Source organism: Malaclemys terrapin, chromosome 7, assembly GCF_027887155.1.
Source record: "Malaclemys terrapin pileata isolate rMalTer1 chromosome 7, rMalTer1.hap1, whole genome shotgun sequence".
NCBI lineage: Eukaryota > Metazoa > Chordata > Testudines > Emydidae > Malaclemys > Malaclemys terrapin.
The window spans coordinates 127,829,216-127,851,223 of record NC_071511.1 but is presented as its reverse complement, the minus strand read 5'-3'; the positions used below and the strand labels follow the sequence as shown (position 1 = coordinate 127,851,223).

General features: G+C 50.3%; 1 protein-coding gene across 1 annotated transcript in view; it reads right to left on the bottom strand.

Moving 5' to 3' along the window:
- The window catches only part of CNNM1 (cyclin and CBS domain divalent metal cation transport mediator 1), a 50,526-nt gene that overhangs the window by 18,687 nt on the left and 9,831 nt on the right, over positions 1 to 22,008 (bottom strand). The window contains exons 2-6 of the mRNA XM_054035629.1: positions 5,146 to 5,289; positions 4,214 to 4,354; positions 3,081 to 3,250; positions 1,008 to 1,107; positions 402 to 449 (exon numbers count right to left, since the gene is read on the bottom strand). Of these exons, the coding sequence (XP_053891604.1) occupies positions 402 to 449; positions 1,008 to 1,107; positions 3,081 to 3,250; positions 4,214 to 4,354; positions 5,146 to 5,289 (603 nt within the window). The remainder of the gene's footprint in view (positions 1 to 401; positions 450 to 1,007; positions 1,108 to 3,080; positions 3,251 to 4,213; positions 4,355 to 5,145; positions 5,290 to 22,008) is intronic.

Genomic DNA, 22,008 nt, shown 5'->3' with positions numbered 1-22,008 from the left:
TTCACTTTCTTTAGGAAAAGCTAAGCTTGAAATACCAGAAATTCCCACATTCCATTTTTCCAGTGGAAAAGGAGATGAAGTGAGTGGGGGGCTGGGCTGCAGCTCAGAACAGGGGCTTTCCCTCCACTAGCCACCTCGCCGCACCCCGCCCCAGCTACCTCTGATCTTCTTCCTCAGTCTGCGCCCCCTCCTGGTGCTGGTGTGAGGGATTGGCTTGGTTGGGTTTGTGGTGACGAGGCTCTGGCCGAGCAGGGCGTGTGCCAAGCCAGACTCTGCCAGCAGCTGGCTGACGCCAGCCTGGCCAGGGCACCGGGGGTGAGCGAGCCCGGTGTGGGGACACTGCTCTGGCCGCGCACACAAGCACCGCTCGGGGGCAGAGGGGGGGCGTGGCAGATACCTACGCAGGAAGGAGGATCCGGCCAGGCTGCCCACTTTCCGCACATCGTTATCTGAAATCACAGGTGGGAAAGAGTGAATCGCACAGGATCCAATCCCACGCCACCCCAGGGAGGAGAGGTGTTCCCGTGGGAACAGGAGTGGGAGAGGCCGTGCCAGCTGCCAATCACCAAGTAGTGCTCCCTTTGCCTGAGGGCTTCCCCCCACACCCTGGCATGGCCTCTGTCTGCTCACTGGAAGGGGCTCGCCTGCTGCACAGCCCCTGCACCCCCCAGCTGCCGCCATGCAGAGCTGGCTCTGTGCAGGCCCAGGGGCTCTCTCACTGCACGGCCGTAAGGTCAGCGTGCGCACGGCCAGCTCCCACGCAGAGTGTGAGCTCCTGCTCTTCCCAGCCAGCGAGGGAAGCCCCGTGCTTGGCTGTGAGGCCAGGGGAGCGACTCCTCAGGCTGCCTGATACCCCACTGAACAGGGACAGCACCCTGCCCCTGACCTCTGCTGTCCCAGGCCCTGTCTGCTCATCCACCATCTCCTGGGGCCAGGGCAGGGTTGCTCTCTGCAGCCGGTTCTCTAGTGGCCCCCCCAGGCTGAGGACTGGCCAGCGCTGGCTTTACCTGAGCAGATGACAGCCATGATGGCTGGGACGCCATAGTAGGTGAATGCTCCGTTCTCAAACCGCAGCCCTTCCTTGCCAATCTCCACTTCCACTTTGCCCTGCAAGGAGGTAACTGTGCTCAGAGTCGCCCCCACTTCGCCCTGTCCCCCCACTCCTCGCAGGGCTGGGCAGGTCCCGCAGGCCAAGGGGGTTAGAGCACAGCTTAAAAACAAACAAAGGCTAAAAATGTCCTCAAGGCTGCAACTGGTTCTGTGTCCACAGCATAAAGCCAGGTCAGTTCTGATGGGCACGGGGGGCTGTGCGTATAGGGAGCGCAGGCCTGGAGTGATGGGCTGGGGGGCTGTGCGGAGAAGGGGTGTGTGTGGTGGGGGGAGCCCAAGCCTGAAGTGATGGGGTGGGTGGGGGGGGGGGCTGCAGGTCAGGACTGAGGGGCATGTGGGGAGCTGGGAGCCCAGGCCTGGAGAGATGGGGGCTGCAGGTCAGGACAGGGATCTGTGGGGAGCTGGGTCTGTGTGAGGGGGGAGCCCAGGCCTGGAGTGATGGGGGCTGCAGGTCAGGATTGAGGGATCTGTGGGGAGCTGGGTCTGTGTGAGGTGGGAGCCCAGGCCTGGAGTGATGGGGGCTGCAGGTCAGGACTGAGGGATCTGTGGGGAGCTGGGTGCGTGTGGTGGGGGGAGCCCAAGCCTGGAGTGATGGGGGCTGTGGGTCAGGATTGAGGGATCTGTGGGGAGCTGGGTGCGTGTGGTGGGGGGAGCCCAGGCCTGGAGTGATGAGGGCTGTGGGTCAGGATTGAGGGATCTGTGGGGAGCTGGGTCTGTGTGAGGTGGGAGCCCAGGCCTGGAGTGATGGGGGCTGTGGGTCAGGATTGAGGGATCTGTGGGGAGCTGGGTCTGTGTGAGGTGGGAGCCCAGGCCTGGAGTGATGGGGGCTGTGGGTCAGGATTGAGGGATCTGTGGGGAGCTTGGTGCGTGTGGTGGGGGGAGCCCAGGCCTGGAGTGATGAGGGCTGTGGGTCAGGATTGAGGGATCTGTGGGGAGCTGGGTCTGTGTGAGGTGGGAGCCCAGGCCTGGAGTGATGGGGGCTGTGGGTCAGGATTGAGGGATCTGTGGGGAGCTGGGTCTGTGTGAGGTGGGAGCCCAGGCCTGGAGTGATGGGGGCTGTGGGTCAGGATTGAGGGATCTGTGGGGAGCTGGGTCTGTGTGAGGTGGGAGCCCAGGCCTGGAGTGATGGGGGCTGTGGGTCAGGATTGAGGGATCTGTGGGGAGCTGGGTGCGTGTGGTGGGGGGAGCCCAGGCCTGGAGTGATGAGGGCTGCAGGTCAGGACAGGGCTCGGTGGGGAGCTGGGTGCGTGTGGTGGGGGGAGCCCAGGCCTGGAGTGATGGGGGCTGTGGGTCAGGATTGAGGGATCTGTGGGGAGCTGGGTCTGTGTGAGGGGGGAGCCCAGGCCTGGAGTGATGGGGGCTGTGGGTCAGGATTGAGGGGCACTGGCATAGCTGTTAGGGAGAATGTGGGGACGCATCCTCAACACGTGCCTGCCGGGGCCTGGCTAAAGGGCAATAAGATGATTAGATTCTCAGGATCAGTGACGGTTTCTGCATTTTTAGCCCCAGGGCTCTTTCTAGCTGTACCGCCTACTGGGCAGCACGGTCCACTCAGGGAATGAGAAACATCCCCCAGATAATCACTGCTGAGCAAGGAGAGCTCACTCTGTATCCGCCAAGCTCTTTGCCAGCATTCACTTCTTCATACTCACACCCCATTTGGGAGCTGGGGAACGCGTGGGCCCATTTCACAGACAGGGGAACCAAGGCCTGGAGGTTGAACACCACGCTGCAAGCCTGTCAGAGCGTGGCAGCTCCTAGCCCCACACTCATTGCACTGCACGGCACGGCATCTCTGGCCAGCCCCCAGTGGAGTCACCACCTTGGACCCACCCTGGGCTGTTAAATCCCAAGGCTCTTCCCTGTGAACGACCTGGTCTGGCCCAGCCAGGTGAGAGTCACTGAGGACAGCCCCGGTGGGGCTCGGCCTCGGGCTGCCTGATGTGGGGAAGCCCTGGCCCTGGACGCACCTGCAGGATGAGGACGAAGTAGTCCACGGGCCGGTTGCGCTGGTAGAGATAGTGCTCCGCGGCCTGCTTGTTCTTATGGTCGTACTTCAGCTCCTGGATGACGTTGGGGTGTTTGAGGAGTCTCAGCAGGATCTTCTCCGAGAGGCAGGGAGATTTGAAGGGTTCGATTTCTAGGGGGAAGACAGGAGAAGGACTCCACCTATCCCAAGGCCCTTTCCGGTGGGAAATCCCAGCAAGGCAGGGCTGTGCAGGCCCCGTGTGCTCACTCCGCCCAGTCAGGAGACGCTGGCCGGGATGCTCGCGTTCCCCCTGACGCTGCTGGCAAAGCGCTCAGGGATCATAACTTCACCCAGGCAGATGACCAGCATAGGTGCCGACTTCTGCTCCCGCCGGTGGGTGCTCGACTCCCCTCTGCCCCCGGCCCCGCCCTGACTCTGCCCCTGCCCTGCCCCCTCCTGCCCCTGCCCCGCCCCCATTCCAACCCATTCCCCAAAGTCCCCGCCCCAATTCCACCCCCTCCCTGCCCCTATTCCGACTCCTTCCCCAAATCCCAGCCCTGGCCCCGCCTCCTCCCCTGAGCGCGCCATGCACCTGCTCCTCCCCCACCCGAGCGGCCAAACAGCTGTTTGGCGGCAGCTGGCGGGAAGCGTTGGGAGGTAGACGGAGGAGGAGGAAGTGGGGTTGGGGGAGGGGCTTGGCTGCCAGTGGGTGCAGAGCACCCACTAATTTTTCCCGGTGGGTGCTCCAGCCCTGGAGCACCCACAGAGTCAGCACCTATGATGACCAGGGACAGGAGAGACAGGGGGCCTTGGTTTGGCATTTCACTCAGGTGATGGGGCCTCCCACAGCAGTGTCCCCCCCGTGGTGCCCTGGGCCAGGACTGGGAGCCAGAACCAACCCCCCCTGAGCTGGGGAGTCTGTGACCCCCATGGGTCCGAGTCCCCAGGAAGGAGGTGAAAGGGGACCCCCTCCTTGGGGGGGAAGGAAGTGGATGAAATCCACGAGGCAGCAGAGCACAAGACCCTGGTGGTGGAGAGTTGGCAATACTGTGGGGAGGGTCCTGAGAGCCCCCAGGGCACTTGTGCTTGGGGGTGTTGGGCCTCCGTTCATGAGGCACGAGGGGGCGCTGGTACCTGATGCCATGAAGCGGTGCGCGGCCAGCAGCAGCTGAGGGGAGATCTTCACCTTCATCTCACTGTCTGAGAGCCTGAAGATGGAGAAGTCGTGCGGCTTCCTGCCTTGGTGCAGCGCCCTCTCCTTCTTTCGGTTGTCTGCTGCAGGGGTGGAGAGCGGCACGGTTACGTGCCTGGGACAATACTGCTTAAGATCAGCTTGGGACACAACTGAACTTCGAATTACACCAGCGTAGCCGAGACCTGAGACATTTACACTGTGCTCGTCCCCACAGCATCTGAGCAGCTGAGATGGGAGCCTAGCTGCTGCCTCCAGACCCACAGGGGCCAGCCGGAAGATCTAGACCTGTTTGGTCCCCTCCAGTCCATCCCTGCCGCCCAGCTGCCAGGGCCGGATTGTTCCCTTCAGGCTGTTTTCTAGTGCCTTGGCCAGTCCAGTTCTAAAAGATCCAAGCAATGGAGCTCCCACCCCGCCCTGAGGAGACAGTTCCCCAGCCAGATCCACCCTCCTCTCGGGAATTTCCCTTGATACCTGCAAGTCTGTGCACTGAAAGCACCGGGCCGAGTCAGTCAGCACTTGCATCGCTCCCTTCCCGTACAGCCGAGGGACCATGCCAGGCAGAGGGGCCTGGGACATGCGGTGTGACTGCGCCGTGTACGCAGCGTCTGCAGGTGAGGTGCCAGAATCGCACGAGGGCAAGGATGGGTCTCAGGCTGTGCTTGTTATTTTCATGCCGCCTGCTCTGTGCTGTGGAGGACACGCAGGGCCTGTGGGGAGTGGCGGCGCAGGACGGATACATTCCCCTCCTCAGGAAATTAATTCCTGGCTGCTCAGGCTGACTCTGTTTCTCTGAGCAAGCTGTCTGTCTAATCTAGCTAGCTAGGCCCTATCCCGGCTCCCCTCATCCCAGTATCTGGTCTGGGACACTGACTGTAAAGGTCTGTCTCATCCAGGATCTCGGACTTGATGATCTCTTCAATGACATCCTCCAGCGTGACGATCCCCATCACCTCATAGAACGGGTCTCCTTCCCCTTCGTTGTTCACCCGCTGCACGATGGCCAGGTGCGATTTACCTGTCGAAAGGGAACAGAACAGGAATGGAATCCCGCGGCAGCTGGGGGGCTTCTGGGTGGCATCTTTCTCCACCCAGGCCTCAGCAGGGAGACTCCCTAGGCCGATGGGGCTGAGGGACCGAAGTGTCCCTTCCTAGGCCCGCGTTCTCTCTGCCAGATGGGCTCCTCAGGAAATACCCGGGCATGGAGAGCAGCTCCACACAGCTGCTGGGCGCGCCGGGCTAGAACGCGAGTGAGCTCTTTGCCAGCAGGCGGTGAGGCGATACCTCAGACCTGCTGCACGAGGGTTGCAGAAAGGCAGCAGGAGAGCACAGCACTGCCATAGCTGGGCGATCTGGGCTGGTACAGAACCTGACACAGAGCTCCCCACCCTGTGAGCACCAGCCCGGAGCTGGGTGGGAGGCATGGCTTGGCGTGGGCCTTGGGAGCAGGACAAATAACCAACCAGAACTGTGGCAGTGCCCTGCCTTGGAGCCCCCATCTAAGAAAACTAGCAGGAGGCAGAGGGATAAAGCACCCAGTGAAACCAGACACGATTCACACAGAACAGGCCGAGCGTCAGACTCCCCTGCACTGAGCCCCCGGCACCAGTGGGCTGATTTCTTGCAGGAGTTGTGGGAGTCTCTTCCTCGCTCCTACTCTGGGTCATTTGCTCCGACTTTAGGGCCCAAGTTTTCAGAAGAAGCTGCTCTGTCTGAGTGCCCCACTTGAGATACTGGGCACTGATCTTCAGAGATGCTGAGCGCCCACTGGCAGCTGCTGCACGTGCTCAGCCCCTCTGTGGCGCCCGTTGGGCTCCAGGGGCGAATGCTCTTGCAACGTTGGTCTGGGTTCCTTAGTGCTCAGTAGCACACTCAGAGGCCCCTCTGGTCACCGGCAGGTGCAGCCATGACCCATGCCGCACAGGATATGGGGATAACCAGGGATCCCACTCTCTTGCTGCGAAGTCTGACTGCCACTTGGATTTGCTTTATATCTGTGACCGATTGTGCCAACCCTTGCCCAGCTGGGAGCGAAGGGGTTAAATCGCTTCATGGGGTGTGAGAAGGCAGAGGCATTAGCCAGGCCTGAGGGAGCCTGTGCCTCGGGGGCCGGTGGTCAGGCTGCTCTGAAGCCAGGGGTTCTGTGCTTGCTTGGGCTGCAATGTCAGGGGGATCGGTTCGCTTTCCTTCTTGCCAGAGCCTTTGAGTTACGCTGCCAGGGAAAGAACAGGCCAGGCAGCTACAAGGGGAAAGTTGAGAAGCCGCACCTGGCCTGGAGGAGAAAGGTGCCTGTTGAAGGTACCCGGGAGCTCTTCCTACCCCTGCTTTCAGTGGGCGAATGAGACCCTCCTGCAGGGCCCTTCTCTACTCTGGGCCAGATGGCAGGAATCTGCTGATGCTTCTGACCAGTGGTGAGGATGCCAGGGGCCTGGGCCCGACCCTGAGCCCGGCTGGGAGCACAGCCCTCTTGGGTGGGAAGTGGGTTAGGTCACCCCACTGGCAAACTGAAGCCTAAGGCCTGACTGAACCTGGTTCCCTGGGAAAAGCTGAATCCCGTGAGCACCCACGGGCAGGCGCACGCTGGGCCAGCGCTGGGCATGGACAGAGCCCGTGTAACTCACTAGCGAGCTGCGGGAGGGTGGGCAGTTCTACTCTACTCACAGCGGGACTCTCACGTGCTCAGCCTTGAGAATTACAAGGCTACCCAGCCCTGCTCCACCCGTAACCCTCTTACCGGTCTCGCCCCCAGACCAAGTAAAGGCACCCGTATCTCTGCTGTGTGCACAAGATGACAACAAAGCACTTCCGAGGCGAAACAGGCCGCCCTGCACCCAACGGAAAGCAATGCGGTGTTACCTGGCTGGGGGAGAGGCTGCACAGGACAGACCACAGGCTGAACGGCAGAGCCGAGTATTTCTGACCCAGCTGGGGATGGCTGGCACTGCACCCCATCCGACTGCACCTGTTAAGTCCCGTGCGCCCTACAGCCACCTCCTTATCTCCCTAATAAGAGGGGAGGGGAAAGGAACAGCCAGGATGCACGCTTCCTGGGGAAGAAATCTAGACAGATTTGTTAAGCCTCTGTGCTTCTTCCTCAAATGGGTGGGGCATGAGGGCTGGGTCTGACGCCGTGCTGGGATCTGTAGGAAGCCCCAGTGCCCTCCTGGAGGAGATCTAGGTTCAGTGATGTTCAGCTGCTGCCGAAGCAGAGGAATGCGAGAAGTAGGAGCTTGGAACAGACTGTCTAGAGTGGGGACTGAGCAGTGACAACTCCCCTCCCCAATGGACACTGAGCTGGGAAACCCACCAGCTCCAAACCCTAGGAAAGAGAGAGATGGAGAGAATCCCAGGTACTGCCAGGCTAGGTTAGACCTGAGGTCCATCCAGTCCAGCATCCTGTCTCTGAGAGTGGCCAGAACCAGATGCCCTGGATGAAGGTGCAAGAAACTTCACAGTAGGCAGATTTGGGATCATTTCCCCTCTCCCCCCACCGCATTAGCTCACCTCCTGAGGCCTAATAGTTAAGAGATTGGCTTAAGCCCTGAAGCACTAGACTTAGTATCCCTTCCAAAGTGTGTTAGCATTAACTGCTATAACTGTGATTATTCCTAGCCATGTACATGTACAATCTCCTTCTTAATCTTGCTAAATTTGTGACCTCAGTGACTTTATGTGGCAGTAAGTTCCACGGACTAATTACACATTACATGAAAAAGTATTTCCTTTTATCAGTTTTGAATTTGCTATCTGTTAATTACACTGACTGGCCCCTTGTTCTTGTATTATCAGACACACAGAATCTATCTTCTCTATAACACTCATCATGTTATGAACTTTTGTGATGTCCCCGTTTATTCATTGCCTTTCTAAGAGTCTTCCCAGGGCCCTAATAACTTTTGTTGCCTTTCTCTGAATCCCCTCTAATTTTGCAGTATATGTTTTCAGCTTAGTGACCGGTCCTGCACACAGTATCCGGCTCAGGCTGCACCAATAATTAAAAGGCATGATAGTATTTTCTGTTATTCCCCTTCCCACTCCTTCTGCACCGTAGCATCTCATTAGCTTTTCAGCTCACACCTATACAGAGCTCTCCATTCTGCTGTCTGCAGTGACATCCTGGTCCCTTTCCTGAACTGATACAGCTAATTTAGAACCCTGTAAGGTGTAAGAGTAGTTTAAATTTTTCTCTCCAATAAATGCATTACTTGCATTTAGCAATGCTGAACTTCATTTGCCTTTGTTTCAGAGTAACAGCCGTGTTAGTCTGTATCCGCAAAAAGAAGAACAGGAGTACTTGTGGCACCTTAGAGACTAACAAATTTATTAGAGCATGACAGGTTTCAGAGTAACAGCCGTGTTAGTCTGTATCCGCAAAAAGAAGAACAGGAGTACTTGTGGCACCTTAGAGACTAACAAATTTATTAGAGCATGCTCTAATTAATTTGTTAGTCTCTAAGGTGCCACAAGTACTCCTGTTCTTCTATTTGCCTTTGTGTTTTCCCTTTCCCTTCACTTGGTCAGGTCCCTCTGAAGTTCCTCATCATTTTCTCTGGCTTTGACTGACCTGAGTAACTTTTTGTGTCATCAGGAAATGTTGCTACCTCGCTGCTCACCCCCTTATTTAGATCATTAATAAACATATTAAACAACACAATATGGAACCTGATGCCCCCTCTATTTACCTTTTGCCAGGGTGAAACAAAGACCATTTACTTCTACAGTTTGTTAGCTGTCTCCTAGCCAGTTTCTGAACCAGGACAATACTTTCCCTCACACCCCATGGGGACTTAGCTTCTTGGATAGCCTGTTGTGCCGGACCTTGTTGAAGGCCTTTTGAAAGTCCAAGTATGTTATGTCAGGTGGTTCTCCCTTATCCACAACTCTACTGACCTGATCAGCGAATTGTAACAGATTGAGAGGCCGTTTCCCTTGTGCTGTCAGGCCCCGTTGTAGCACGATCTTGTAGGTGTTTTATTATTCTGTTTTTAATGATTGGGTCAGTCAGCTACAACTCTAAGGGTTTGGAGTCTGCAACTCCTTGGATTGGCCCTAGAGCCTTTTCTTAAATACAGGTTCAACATTAGCTACCCTCCAAGCCCCTGGAACAGGGGCCAATTTTAGTGAGCAGTTTGGCCACTTCATACTTTGGCTCCTTCAGAACCTTTGGATGGACCATTTTGGCCTGGGGACCTCCTGCTTTTTCAAGGACCTCACGGTTCTTCTGACATCTCAGTCTCTGAAAGAACCTCATCTTCGTTATTATAAAAGAGCAGGCTGGGGATGGAATTTCCCCTGGGATGAAGACTCCTGCAAAGAAATTATTCCATCTCCCAGCAATGTCTTTGTCTTCCTTAATTGCTGTTTAGCCCCAGTGATCCAGCAGCTGGACTGATTCTTTGTAGGTTTCCTGCTTCTGATACGTTTGAAACATTTATTTGCTCTTATACCGTTAGCTCTTCGCTGCCTGGAAGCCACCGTGGTTCCCTCTAGCACACTGCCTGCTGTAATTCATTCTCCTGTTTCATAGCTTCACTTCCAAATGTCGAAGGATTTCTGCCTGGCATCAGTAGCCTCTTGAACCTGCCGTTTAGGTCTATTGGTTTTACGCTTAGATTTCCTGGTTCACTTTTGGTTCAGCACACGGGCCTTCTGAGACGACTGGCTTTGGTTTTTAATAGCACCTAAGCCACAGCTAAGGGCTTTACTTTATTTTTAACTTTAGGGCCTTTTTGATTGGCCCTTTCATTTGATTGAAATCTCCCTTTCTAAAGTTCCAAGTCACCGTGTCACTTTTTGGTGTGTGTGTGTCTCCCCCCCCCCCCCAGTATGTTGAATCCATCTCTGTTGTGGTCACTGTTACTTAGTGACTGGACTACTGTTAATTCTTGAGTTCACTCCAGTGTATAACTTAAGACTAAGTCAAGAACAGCCACTCCTCTCCAGAGAGACATGCCGGAAATGGGCTGTTTTCATTACCACTACAAACCGTTCTTTTTCTCTCCTGCTGATAAAAACTCACCTTAACTGGTCACTCTCCTTATAGTGTGTATGGTAACACCCATTGTTTCATGTTCTCTGTGTATATATATCTTCCTACTGTATTTTCCACTACATGCATCCAATGAAATGGGTTTTAGCCCACGAAAGCTTATGCCCAAATAAATGTGTTAGTCTCTAAGGTGCCACAAGGACTCCTGTTCTTTTTGCGGCTACAGACTAACACGGCTCCCACGCTGAAACATGGCCTCCAGAGTAGCAGCTAGGTCCCCCGAAAGCCTTGCTGGTGCGGAAGGTGCGCAGTTTTCTTACGCACAGTCTGGTAACTGATTCTGTCTGTTATTGCATCACCTTCCCACCCTGTGGCTTTGCCCATGGGGCCAGCCTGGTTACTCCGATTCCCCTACCACTCTCTGTGCTCTCGGCCATCCTGCCCCATGCAAGGAATGGACCTTCCTCAATTAATAAGCCAGGCCCCCTCTCCATCATTCAAATGTCTCATTTAGACTGTGACAGACCCAGACCAGTGGGGTACAGGAGTCTGGTAGAGGGCAAATATACTGGTCACTGGATGAGTAGTTTTCTGTTCCCTGAGTGACCAGAGCAGGGGCTGCACTAGAGTAACCAGGAACCTGCTAGAACCAGTCAAGGCAGGCAGGCTAATTAGGACACCTGGAGTCAATTAAGAAGAAGCTGCTAGAATCAATTAAGGCAGGCTAATCAGGGCACCTGGGTTTTAAAAGGAGCTCACTTCAGTTTGTGGTGTGAGTGTGAGGAGCTGGGAGCAAGAGGCGCAAGGAGCGGAGAGTGAGAGGGTGTGCTGCTGGAGGACTGAGGAGCACAAGCGTTATCAGACACCAGGAGGAAGGTCCTGTGGTGAGAATAAGGAAGGTGTTTGGAGGAGGCCATGGGGAAGTAGCCCAGGGAGTTGTAGCTGTCATGCAGCTGTTACAGGAGGCACATAGACAGCTGCAGTCCACAGGGCCCTGGGCTGGAACCTGGAGTAGAGGGCGGGCCTGGGTTCCCCCCAAACCTCCCAATTGACCTGGACTGTGGGTTCTTCCAGAGGGGAAGGTCTCTGGGCTGTTCCCCAACCCACATGGTGAATCTCTGAGGCAAGAAAATCCGCCAATAAGCGCAGGACCCACCAAGATAGAGGAGGAACTTTGTCACAAGACCCACTTCAGTCATGCTGCCTACAAGCAAATAGCCAGCTAACAACCGGTAGGTGTGAGGGGCATGTACATTGAGTGTGTGTGCCTGCTCTCCCCTACCCCTCAGCCACTTCTTGTCTTTCAGGCTGTGATCTCTTCAGGGCAGGGACCGTCCTCCTAGATCCGTGGAGAGCAGCTAGCACACGGTTACCCGAACAATAATGGATCTGCTGGAGCACTTCTAGTGTAAACTAACCCCATCCTCGGATCCGAGGCTATTAAACCTTCCAGCTGAAGTTCAATATTGTCACTTTCACATAGAAGAGCAGGAAAATTTCCATAACGAAAAATCCCTCCCTCTCATCGCAAACGTGTCTTGCAAGACGTCAGAGGGCCGAGTCACAGCCTCCCATTCCCACAGGACTAGGGAAAGTCGCATCGCAGCAAGCAGCACTGCTGCTCTGACAAAGCTTAAGGCACACTCTAGAAAAATTAATTGATCAAATTTGCCTGTTTAACAGTCCTCGGGTGTTTAAAAATGTTGTCAGCTCTTTGGCTCAGAGACTCTTTCCCTTTGTCATATATTAAACAGACAATACACTTGGCCTTATGAGTAATAACACAACATGACTTGAAACTGGAAGAAAAAAAAAACAAAAAACCCCAAGTTGGCTACATCAAACCAGCAGCTATGTTTCATCAGAAATAAATCCTAGAAAATCCTACTTTCAAGAACTTCATGTTTGCCAAGACCTACTTCCAGACACTTGGGGCCATCTGGTCTTATACAAGTCTTTGGGTGAGAAAATGTTATTTCTTTTGGCCAAAAGCTGGTTGTTAATGAGACACACACTCAGCCAAAAACCACCAAGCCCTTACAAAGAGCACTAGGTGCTACTTAACAGCAGTTGGGACTAATACAGAGACTTTTTCTCTCTTGGCCAAGTACCTACTTTTAGGCTGTGAATTATTCTAGAGCAGCCCCAGATTTCCGATTCCATGTTCAAACAGCCGCAAACCAGCTTATTTAAAAATAACACAATAATGTTACTTTGGGAAGAGATCATACGGCTCTATTGTAATTGGGATACAGCTGGAACGGCTGTTTGAACATTCAAGAATTGGAGTTCAAGTCTTTTCTTTTAACAGAAAATAAACACTTGTAGCCACACTATAAACCTCCTAGCTTTAGGAAGCTATCAGATTTCCATACTAATACCCATGTCACAAACAGAGCAGGTGCCCAAGGTGGTAGCAATGGAAAATCATCACAATGAACAGCTGCTCCAGGCCTATGCAGAATGAGTTGGTGATCTTAATCCATTCCCTGCCACAGCAGACTCCCGAATACCTGTATCTCCTCCAGAGAAGAGGAGATTCCAGAAAACTTGGGCACCTGATGCTGCTGCTCTCACTGCAACCCCCATCCCCCCAAAGTGCTGACACTTCTTGGCTCTCTCACTTGCAGGATATGCGATAGCAGCGGTATGCAAAATCCTGGCCCCAACTAACTCTGCACAGTACAGGCTGCCTTCTTGCAGGCAGCTTTTCCCCAGCATGCCTTTGTCTTTGTTTTTTGGTGCAACAGCCTCATCAAACGAGGCTATGAGCGCCATTTTCTTCATGCATTTTTAGCCAAGGTTTTTTTAAAAATATATATTCTTTCACTCAGTGTAGTATCCTTCAGTAAACACAGCCAGCCTTTTGTGTGTATACTATTCCATTTTTCTTACATTCTCACTAGTCCCTACAGGGAAAAATCTTTGATTTTACTCAATTTTTCGTAAAGAAACTTTCTTTCCGTAGAATATTGTGCACAATGCCATAGACCATGATCGGGTTTCTTTGGTTTTGCACACATTACACAGCCCACCTTTGTCTTTTTAATCAGTTTAACTTATCATTTAACACTTTAAAAATGACTATTTCACTTTTTCTAACATGAGTGTGGAGTATAGTATTATCTTTGGTTTTTGAGCATACACCATAGAACTTTCATCCTTTTGTTTCCTTAGTCTGTAGTTCCAGCCATTCCTCACAAGCTCCTTCGTGACCAAACCTTTAAATTCTTGTCTACTTAAGGGTATCTTAATATCCACCTCCTCATTTTTTAGAGCATGGTTTGCTGCTTTGTCAACTATTTCATTTCCAGGTATTCTGATATGTGCCAGAATCCATGCTATTGTTACACAGATAGCGGCTTGCTATTACCATAGTTAGGAACACTATTTCACTTATTATGTCATATTGGCTTTCCTAAGTCCCTGTCTGCTTGTCATAATGCTTGACAAGCAATCAGATAAAATGACAGTTGCAGCCAGTTGCATATCTCTAATCTAGGTTAGTTTCAACGTTATCTCCATTAGTTCAGCCATCAGATGGCTACATAATTCGATAGCCTTTTAGATTTCTGGATTCCAAGACTAGGAACGCAGAAGGCTGTTCCCACTCTACCCAGGCTGTCATCTTTTGATCCATCTGTGTAGACTTGGCAAAGCTGGCTCCATTTTTCATAAATAAATTCAGAAATCTCATGGGTGTTTTTTTGCTCCCCTTGTTTTTGCCGTACAATTCCAAATCCACAAATGGGGAATAAGTCTCCAGCTATAATTTGATTTCCCATAACTACAATTTTTTAGTTCTCTCAATTTTTCTTTTATATATCTCCTAACCCATTTTTGACCCTGATAGTATGAGGAAGTCTGTGGCAACCCATATAATTTGTCTACTAAGCTCCCAGCAATCCTCATAAATCTGATGTGCCCTTCCATTTTCATGATTCCCTTTTCTCTCTCACCGGAAGGTTAAATCTAATCGTGTCATCCTTAGATTCAGAGGTGCTCCTTCAGTGGCTCTTTGCAGCACACATTCTGGTCTTATCACATGTCAAGCACAGAAGTTTGGCAGGAGTGGTTCCAAGTTTCTAACAGTTGTTTTTGAGGCTGTACCAAAAGTTTGGCATCTGTAGTCTAAAACTGGTTTTATCAACGCTCTCTACAGCATCATCAATACCATCTTATCTGCATCCGATTTGTTCCCAGCTACACTTTTCAGTATGTTCATCCTACTTTTAAATGATATTATCTATGTGACCTTTTCAAGTTAATTTATCATCCAACTCTACTCCAAGGAACATAAACTTTTGAACTACCTGATTTTTTTCACCATAAAGATATAAGTGCCAGTCTTCCCTAATTTTCTTCCTGGTTAAAAGCATTCCCTTAGTTTTTGCAAGTGAGAATTTAAATCTCCAATCATTTCCCCACTTGGAAATTCTCTGGAATGCCTCATTTGTCTGTTCTTTGATTACTTTAAGCCTTTTATGCTTAGTCCCATCACACAGTTGTCAGCGGAAAGGGAAATACTTATTCCCATCTGCATGCTTTCCAGGAGGTCATTTAGCATAAAGGAAAACAAAGCAGGGCTGATAATACTCCCTTGTGGAGTTCCACTTGTAAGCTTGTAAGTTTCTGATAAAGTTATTCCCACTTTGACTACTTGTGTAGTTCTGTCACTTAAGATATTCCTTAGCCACCAAAAAATTCTCCCTTTTATTCCAGTTTTAGCTACTGTACATAGGAGGCCTTCCCTCCTTAGCATGTCAAGTGCTTTTCCAGTGTCCAGGAGGGCTGTTATTGTAAAGTTCTTAGTCCTTATGCCTTTTTGTATCTCTGTTTCTAGTCTCGCTATATGGTCAACTGTGCATCTTCCTTTTCTGAAACCACTTTGGACCTCAGTTAACATTGCTTTTCTCCAAATACTCCACTAGTCTCACCTGTTTCCTTTTTGCCAGGACCTCCCCCCCGGATTAGAGGGCAATAGGCCTATAAGCATTAGCTTTTGTGTGTTCCTTGCTGGGTTTCCGAACTGGTATCACCGTTGCTTGTTTCCATTCAATTGGCAGCAATGCTTTAGGCCTTAGATCACTCTATAACCACAGTGGACTCTTACGCCCTTCTGAGAAGTGTTGAAGCATTTATTACTGGTCGTCTCTTTACCCGGAGCTGTATTTTTCCTTTTTCTAATGGCTTCAATAAGCTCCTGCATACTACAATTTTTGCTTAACACATCATCACATTCTCTCCAGCCATTTAACAGTTCGTCGTTTTCCTCAATAAACCTCCTTTTTTTGCCTCACAAAAGTCATGACTTTGATTCATATGACTACTGACCTTTTGGAATTCTTTTGCTAAAGTGTCTGCCTTTCCCACGCTGGAGACCTCAATTTTATTGCTTACATAAAGCCCCGGTTTACATTTACTTTGACTTCAAATTCTGTTCATTCTTTGACTTTGCTTATATATTACTGAATGCTTTGAAATTTTGTTCAATTTCCCACAAATTTCTCCAACTTTCTGTTTTTGTCTTTTGGATAAACTTTTCTGCCACCCTTTACATCTTTTATAATTGATTAAGTCTTTACTATTCATTGTGTGTTTTACTTACTTGTATGTCTTATTTCTGTCTCTGATCAATAATGTGCAATCCTCATTCCACCAGGGAACTGGGTTTCTAAATTGGGGTCAATCTGACGTGTTTTAGATGGCCAGATCAGTTTCTGCGATACAGTAATTCCTTGTATTATGTTGTTACAGGATCTCCTAGATTGTCACTTGATAGGGTTACCAACTATTTTGGGAGATTCCCCCTCCCCCCCACCAACATGACAATGTCATTTTCTAAAAATAGCCTATTAAAATCTCTCAGATTGCATTCAGTAGTCACTGGGAGATCGATGCCGAATCCAGGAGACTCCAGGCCAATCCTGGAGAGTTGGCAACCCTGTCATTTGAATAGTTACTACATAAATATTCATCACATTTAATCCTGACAAGGCCTCAATCAACTTTTTGAAAAAATCCAGCTAGGAACTCTGTGTTTTTGACATTTTCTCAGCCATGGTACTCAATAAATGTCGGGAAGTGATCACTTTCCATTCCATTTTCTTTATGAATTTCCTAGCTGCATTTCCTAGCTATATTATTTATCACAGTTCCCAAAACCAAAACAGAAAAGGATCCACCCACTGAATTAAAGCTAGGACGTGAGCCTGTATTCAGTATTACCAGATGATGCGTACTGTAAATTGTTCTAAGCATTTACCACTTAGGTCAGTTTTCTTACTTCCGCATTGATCATTGTGACCATTAAAGTCTCTGCAAATTATGAATGGGTTTTTGACATTATTAACCAGTTTTTCTAATTCTAAAATAACTAATTTTACATGGATTATAAACATTATAAATCTGTATATCAGTGTTTTCGTTCTGCATGGGAATCTCAATAGCATTATATTCAAAACTTAGTTTCTGCACATCCATTTTGATGTAACTACGTCCCTCTTTTCTAAATAGACAGACCTGCCCCCTCTGGTAGCTTCTCTGGAGTGTATCATGTCCTGGCAGATTGATCATAAAATTACTTATTAGCTATGTTTCTTGCACATATATTACTTCAGGCTTTTTTTATCATGTCAAAGATGGCTTTCTTAAATTCCTGCCTACGCATCATTAAACCATATGCATTCCAGCTAAGGATCGTTAAAACCATATTATTTAAGCTGTATTATCTTCATTTAAAATCACATGAATGCAGTCTATCAAGGTTGTCTGTCTTTACATATTTTTCTGCTGCTATGATTTTAATCCTTTCATTTTCCCCCCTTTTGCAAGGTGCAGTTAATTACTTCTATAATGAATGCTATAAACTTCTCCTTTTCCTACAAGCAATACATCCTCTCCCATTCCTCGCCTAGTCTCCCTGACCACAGATGTGTTCTGCTGCCCAGTACATCTTTTCTCTTACTTGAGTATTTTTCTTTTCCTATTTCCTGCAGCGGGGGTACCTTTTGGTAGTCTCCACATATGAGATTTTTTGAATGATTTTAATTTTTTGTATTTCTCTAGGTCACTCTGCTACTGCACCTCCTTTATATGCTGCACGGTGCTTTCCCCCGCAATTGCTGCACTTAGGTTCTGTTCCTTCTACACAGTTCTTGTATGGGTGATTTCCTCCACATTTACTGCCCCTAACTGCACCCTTTCAAATCGCTGCTGCGTGTCCAAACCTTTGACAATTATAGCACCTCACTGGGACTAGGCGGGAATTTATGGTTTAACCAGAAAGACTGACACCTCATTGGACCCTATCCAGAAGTTCAAGTGTTATGCGTAGAGCCATAAATGGCTGGTTTACTCTCCCCCCTACCAAGCAGCCATTTAACAAACACTCCAGATTTAACCCCTTTTGCTCGCATCAGGGATTTAGGCAGTTGACAAGTAACTTTCGTTTTCCCTAAGGCTGTAGTTTTAAGAAGTTTTTCAGCTTGCTCCATGTGTACATCCTATCCCTAGATCTCCACCCTGCGTTCTTTTAACTCTGTAGGTCACCAGCGCTTCGCTTTCTCCATTCTGCCATTTTCAGGGGGGTTAACATCTCCTATTTGCACCTCTTCCCTCACTGATTTGACAGCTGGGAAATGTTGTTTTTGGTTTATCCCTTCTTCAAATCCAGATAGATCAAGTCTCTTTTTCTTTTCCCTTATCTGAGACCATTCCTCATCCACTGCTGCTTCTCCTTCATAGTACAACTTTCTCTCCCCCTTGCCCTCTCCATTGTCGCTCTCAATGTTCAGCTTCATTTCAGGTGGGGGCCAAGGCCTGCCAAAGCCCTCCACCCACCCTGCTGCGACAACCCAGCCTTGCTGCCTTCAGCCAGACGCAAGCACTCAGCCTGATTCCAGATGAGCCAGCCCCTCTCCAAACTCAGCCAGGCAGGCAGTCCCATCATGCCTTTCTGCGACTGGTCCTTTAAATTCAGCAGAGAGAAGCAGCTGCAACTCTTAAGCAGCCATTTTGTGCCTGGCTGCTGCTGGCTGCATCTCCCGCTGGTGAGTACCGTGAGCGCCATTCTCCTCCCCCACTCTCCTTCCCGAGGAGATGGCACAGCCTCAGAGAGGAGAAGCAGCAGCACCGTTGAGAGGGTGGGAGAGAAGAGAGCAAAAGTTCAGGGATTATTCAGTAAACTCTCAGTCTTAGCCTATCCTGTGTGACAGAGATGGATTGGGGTGACAGCACAGAGAGGGAAGGGGTTCTCTTTGGGAGGAAACAGCTGGATTTCCCCGCCCCCGCGCAGCACACCTTTCAAGAGGCGCTGCAGTCTGTTGGCTGGTCACTAATCTTCAATTCTGTTCTGGTGGGTTCAGAGCAGAGAGGTTTGAATCACTTGTGGGGGTTTGTTTGTTTTTGTTTGTTTGTTTGAATAATCAGATTTAAATCAAGTTTAGGCTCTAAAATTAATTTGAAAAATTCCATCATTGCAACTAAATATTTATAATGAACTAAGTTATAAATACAACAAGGAGTCTGGTGGCACCTTAAAAACTAACAGATTTATTTGGGCATAAGCTTTCGTGAGCAAAAACCTCACTTCTTCGGATGCATAAGTTATAAATGTTTTTAATGCTACTATGGGTGGGATTTCTTATTTGGAATTTACAAAACTACTACAGGCAAAAAATCAAAATATTCAAAATTAAGGCCCTTGTTCCGCACAGACTAAAGCAGACCTATAACTTCACTCACGTGAATAGTCCCCATGTGGGAATACTCATGCACTTGAAGTCAAGCTTATGCACAAATATTTGCAGCATCAGGATCTAAAATTGTATGTTTGTTTAAAAACTTTTCTCATAGTGGCATAAAAATCCATCACTTCAAAAGAAAATTGTTTCAGAGAAAAGTTATTTATCTTTCTAATAAAGTAACAGAGTTAGTATAAACTTCTCTGACACACAAGAGGTACAATTTTTCATAAACTGTGAGCCCAAAGTTAGGCTCCTAAATCCATACCTAGGCACCTGAGGGAGGATTGTCAACTTGGGAGCACAGGTTCTCCTGACTTCAAATGCCAATCCTGATGGAATATGCAGTGTTGTTGTTGCCATGTTGGTCCAGGATATTAGAGAGACAAGGTGGGTAAAGGAATATCTTTTACTGGACCAACTTCTGTTGGTGAGGGAGACAAGCTTTCGAGCCACACACAGCTCTTCTTCAGATCTGGGAAATGTACTCAGAGTGTCACAGCGAAATACAAGCTCAAACAGATAGTTTTTACTGCAAGGGACCTTTCAAGGTGAAGTGGCCTGTTAACATCCCGATAGTCATAGGACAAAAATGGGGGCTAGTGAGTTACGATTGTTGTAATGAGCCATAAATCCAGCGTCTCTGTTCAGTCCAGAATTTTTAGTGTTTAGGAAGGTTATAAATTCAAGCTCCCAGGCTCATCTATTGAAAATGGTGTTCAGGTTTCCTTTGAAGATGACGACTGATAGGTCAAATATAGAGTGATCGCTTTGTGGAATGTCACTGTCAGGGTTTCCTCCCCACTCTGAACTCTGGGGTACAGATGTGGGGACCCACATGAAAGCCCCCTAAGCTTATTTCTAACAGCTTAGGTTAAAACTTCCCCAAGGCACAAATCCTTTCCTTGTCCTTGGACGGTATTGCTGCCACCACCAAGTGATTTAGACAAAAATCCATGAAAAAGGAGTCGCTGTTTCCCCAAAATATTCCCCCAAGTCCCTGTATCTCCTTTCATTCAGCATTGTATGTTGCTATCGTGGTTGTAAGCATTGCAAAGCATTTTGGGGGGAGGGAAGGGAAGGTCAAAGGTGTGAATGTGGAATGGAAGATTCCTTTACAGGTAGCAAGAAGCCAAGAGGAGAAAGAAGGAAGAGAGCAGAGAACGGGTTAACTCAATACTGTAGCCAGCTAGCTCAGTCCGATGATAAGACGCTACGCTGACCCCAGTCCAAGGTCACGGAAATCTGCAGCGGCGTTTATCTCTCACTCAGCCACAGACAGCCATGAGAAAAGAAAAAGTACACTGAACCAGGGCTGCAGAGATGGAAAACACAGGCGAGATGGGGGGCAGGTAAAGCAGAGCTGTGCGTCCCTGGAGCTGGTGTGTTTTGGGAAAAGCTGAGAAGGCCACAGAAAGCCAGTTTGGACTGGTACAAAGAGCACTAGGAACGGAGGGCCCTGAACAAAAACACCCCCAAAAGAGCCCAGGACTTAAAAACCCTCGCGAGAGCCAAAGCAAGTCAGAGACTACAGTGGACCCCGGACAACCTGGGCCCAGGACAGAACTCCCGTCCATCCTACCTCTTCTTCTTCTTACGTTACACCCAGGCTTGGCCAGCCGCGGGTAGAGTGTGTGTGAGTATGAAAGTGGGTTAGGTCTTGGGGCACTAGCGCTTTCTTCCTTCCTCTGAGTGATGTAGGGAGCACCCATCACTTTCCGCTGTTATTTTATTATTTTATTAATAAAGCTTTAAAACTTAGACACTTGGTGTGTTTCGTCATCTCCTCTGCTAAAAAGATCCTGTGGCTTCAGCCTGATCGCCTGAGGCCTCAGGCAGATTGGTAAGAGAAATCTGTCACACTCTCCATGAGACGCTGTTTGCTTGCTCAGCCTTTGGATTCTACTCACCCTTCCAGTTCAGCATCTACAAGAGGCCGTTGGGGGGAGAGCGAGGCCACGGGGCTGCAGGACCTCTGCTGGGTGGATCGCACTCTGTCTCAGCCCTCCCACATCTAGCTGCGGGTCCAAGGCTAGTTCCTACCTGTCCTGGCTCCGCGCTGCACCCCAGAAGCTGCCAGCACGTCTGGCTCCTAGGCAGTGCGGTCAGGGCGCTCCACCCGAGCACCAGCTCTGCACTCCTATTAGTTGGGAACTGTGGCCAATGGGAGCTGTGGGAGCAGTGCCTGCGGGTGAGAGCAGCGCGCAGAGCCGCCTGCCATACCTCCGCCTAGGAGCCGGACCTGCTGGCTTAGCCCCCCCCAAACCCAGAGCCCCCTCCGACACCCCAAACCCCTCATCCCTAGTTCCACCCCAGGGCCTGCACTCCCAGATGAAGCCCTCACCCCCTCCTGCACCCCAACCCCCTGCCCCAGCCCAGAGCCCCCTCCCACACCCTGAACTCCTCTGTCCCACTCCCCAGCCTGCAGCCCCCTCCTACACTCCAAACCCCTCATTTCTGGTCCCACGTCAGAGCCCGCTCCCCCAGTTAGGGCCCTCACCCCTTTCCGCACCCCAATCCCCTGCCCCAGCCCTGTGAAAGTGAGAGTGAGCCACCGAGGGAGGGGGAATGTAGTGAGCAGGGGGCGGGGCCTCAGAGAAGGGGCAGGGCAGGGGCGGGGCCTCAGGGAAGGGCTGGGGAAGGGGGTGGGATGTTGTTTTGTGCGATTAGAATGTTGGCAACCCTAACCAATGCAGTGACGCTGCTGTAGCGCGTCTGGGGGAGACACTATCCCGACGGGAGAGAGCTCTCCTGTCAGCATAATAAATCCACCTCTGTGAGCGGCGGTAGCTATGTCAGCGGGAGAAGCTCTCCCATCAACATAGCACTGTCCACACCGGCGCTTAGGTCAGTGTAACTTACGTCGCTCGGGGGCTGGCTTATTCATACCCCCGAGCGACATAAGTTATTGTGTACATGCCCTTTGGCTCCTCTGTAAACAGTCCTAATCTTTTCAGTCTCTCCTCATGGGGGAGTCTGAGGCAGAGAAATTGTCTAGCTTCCC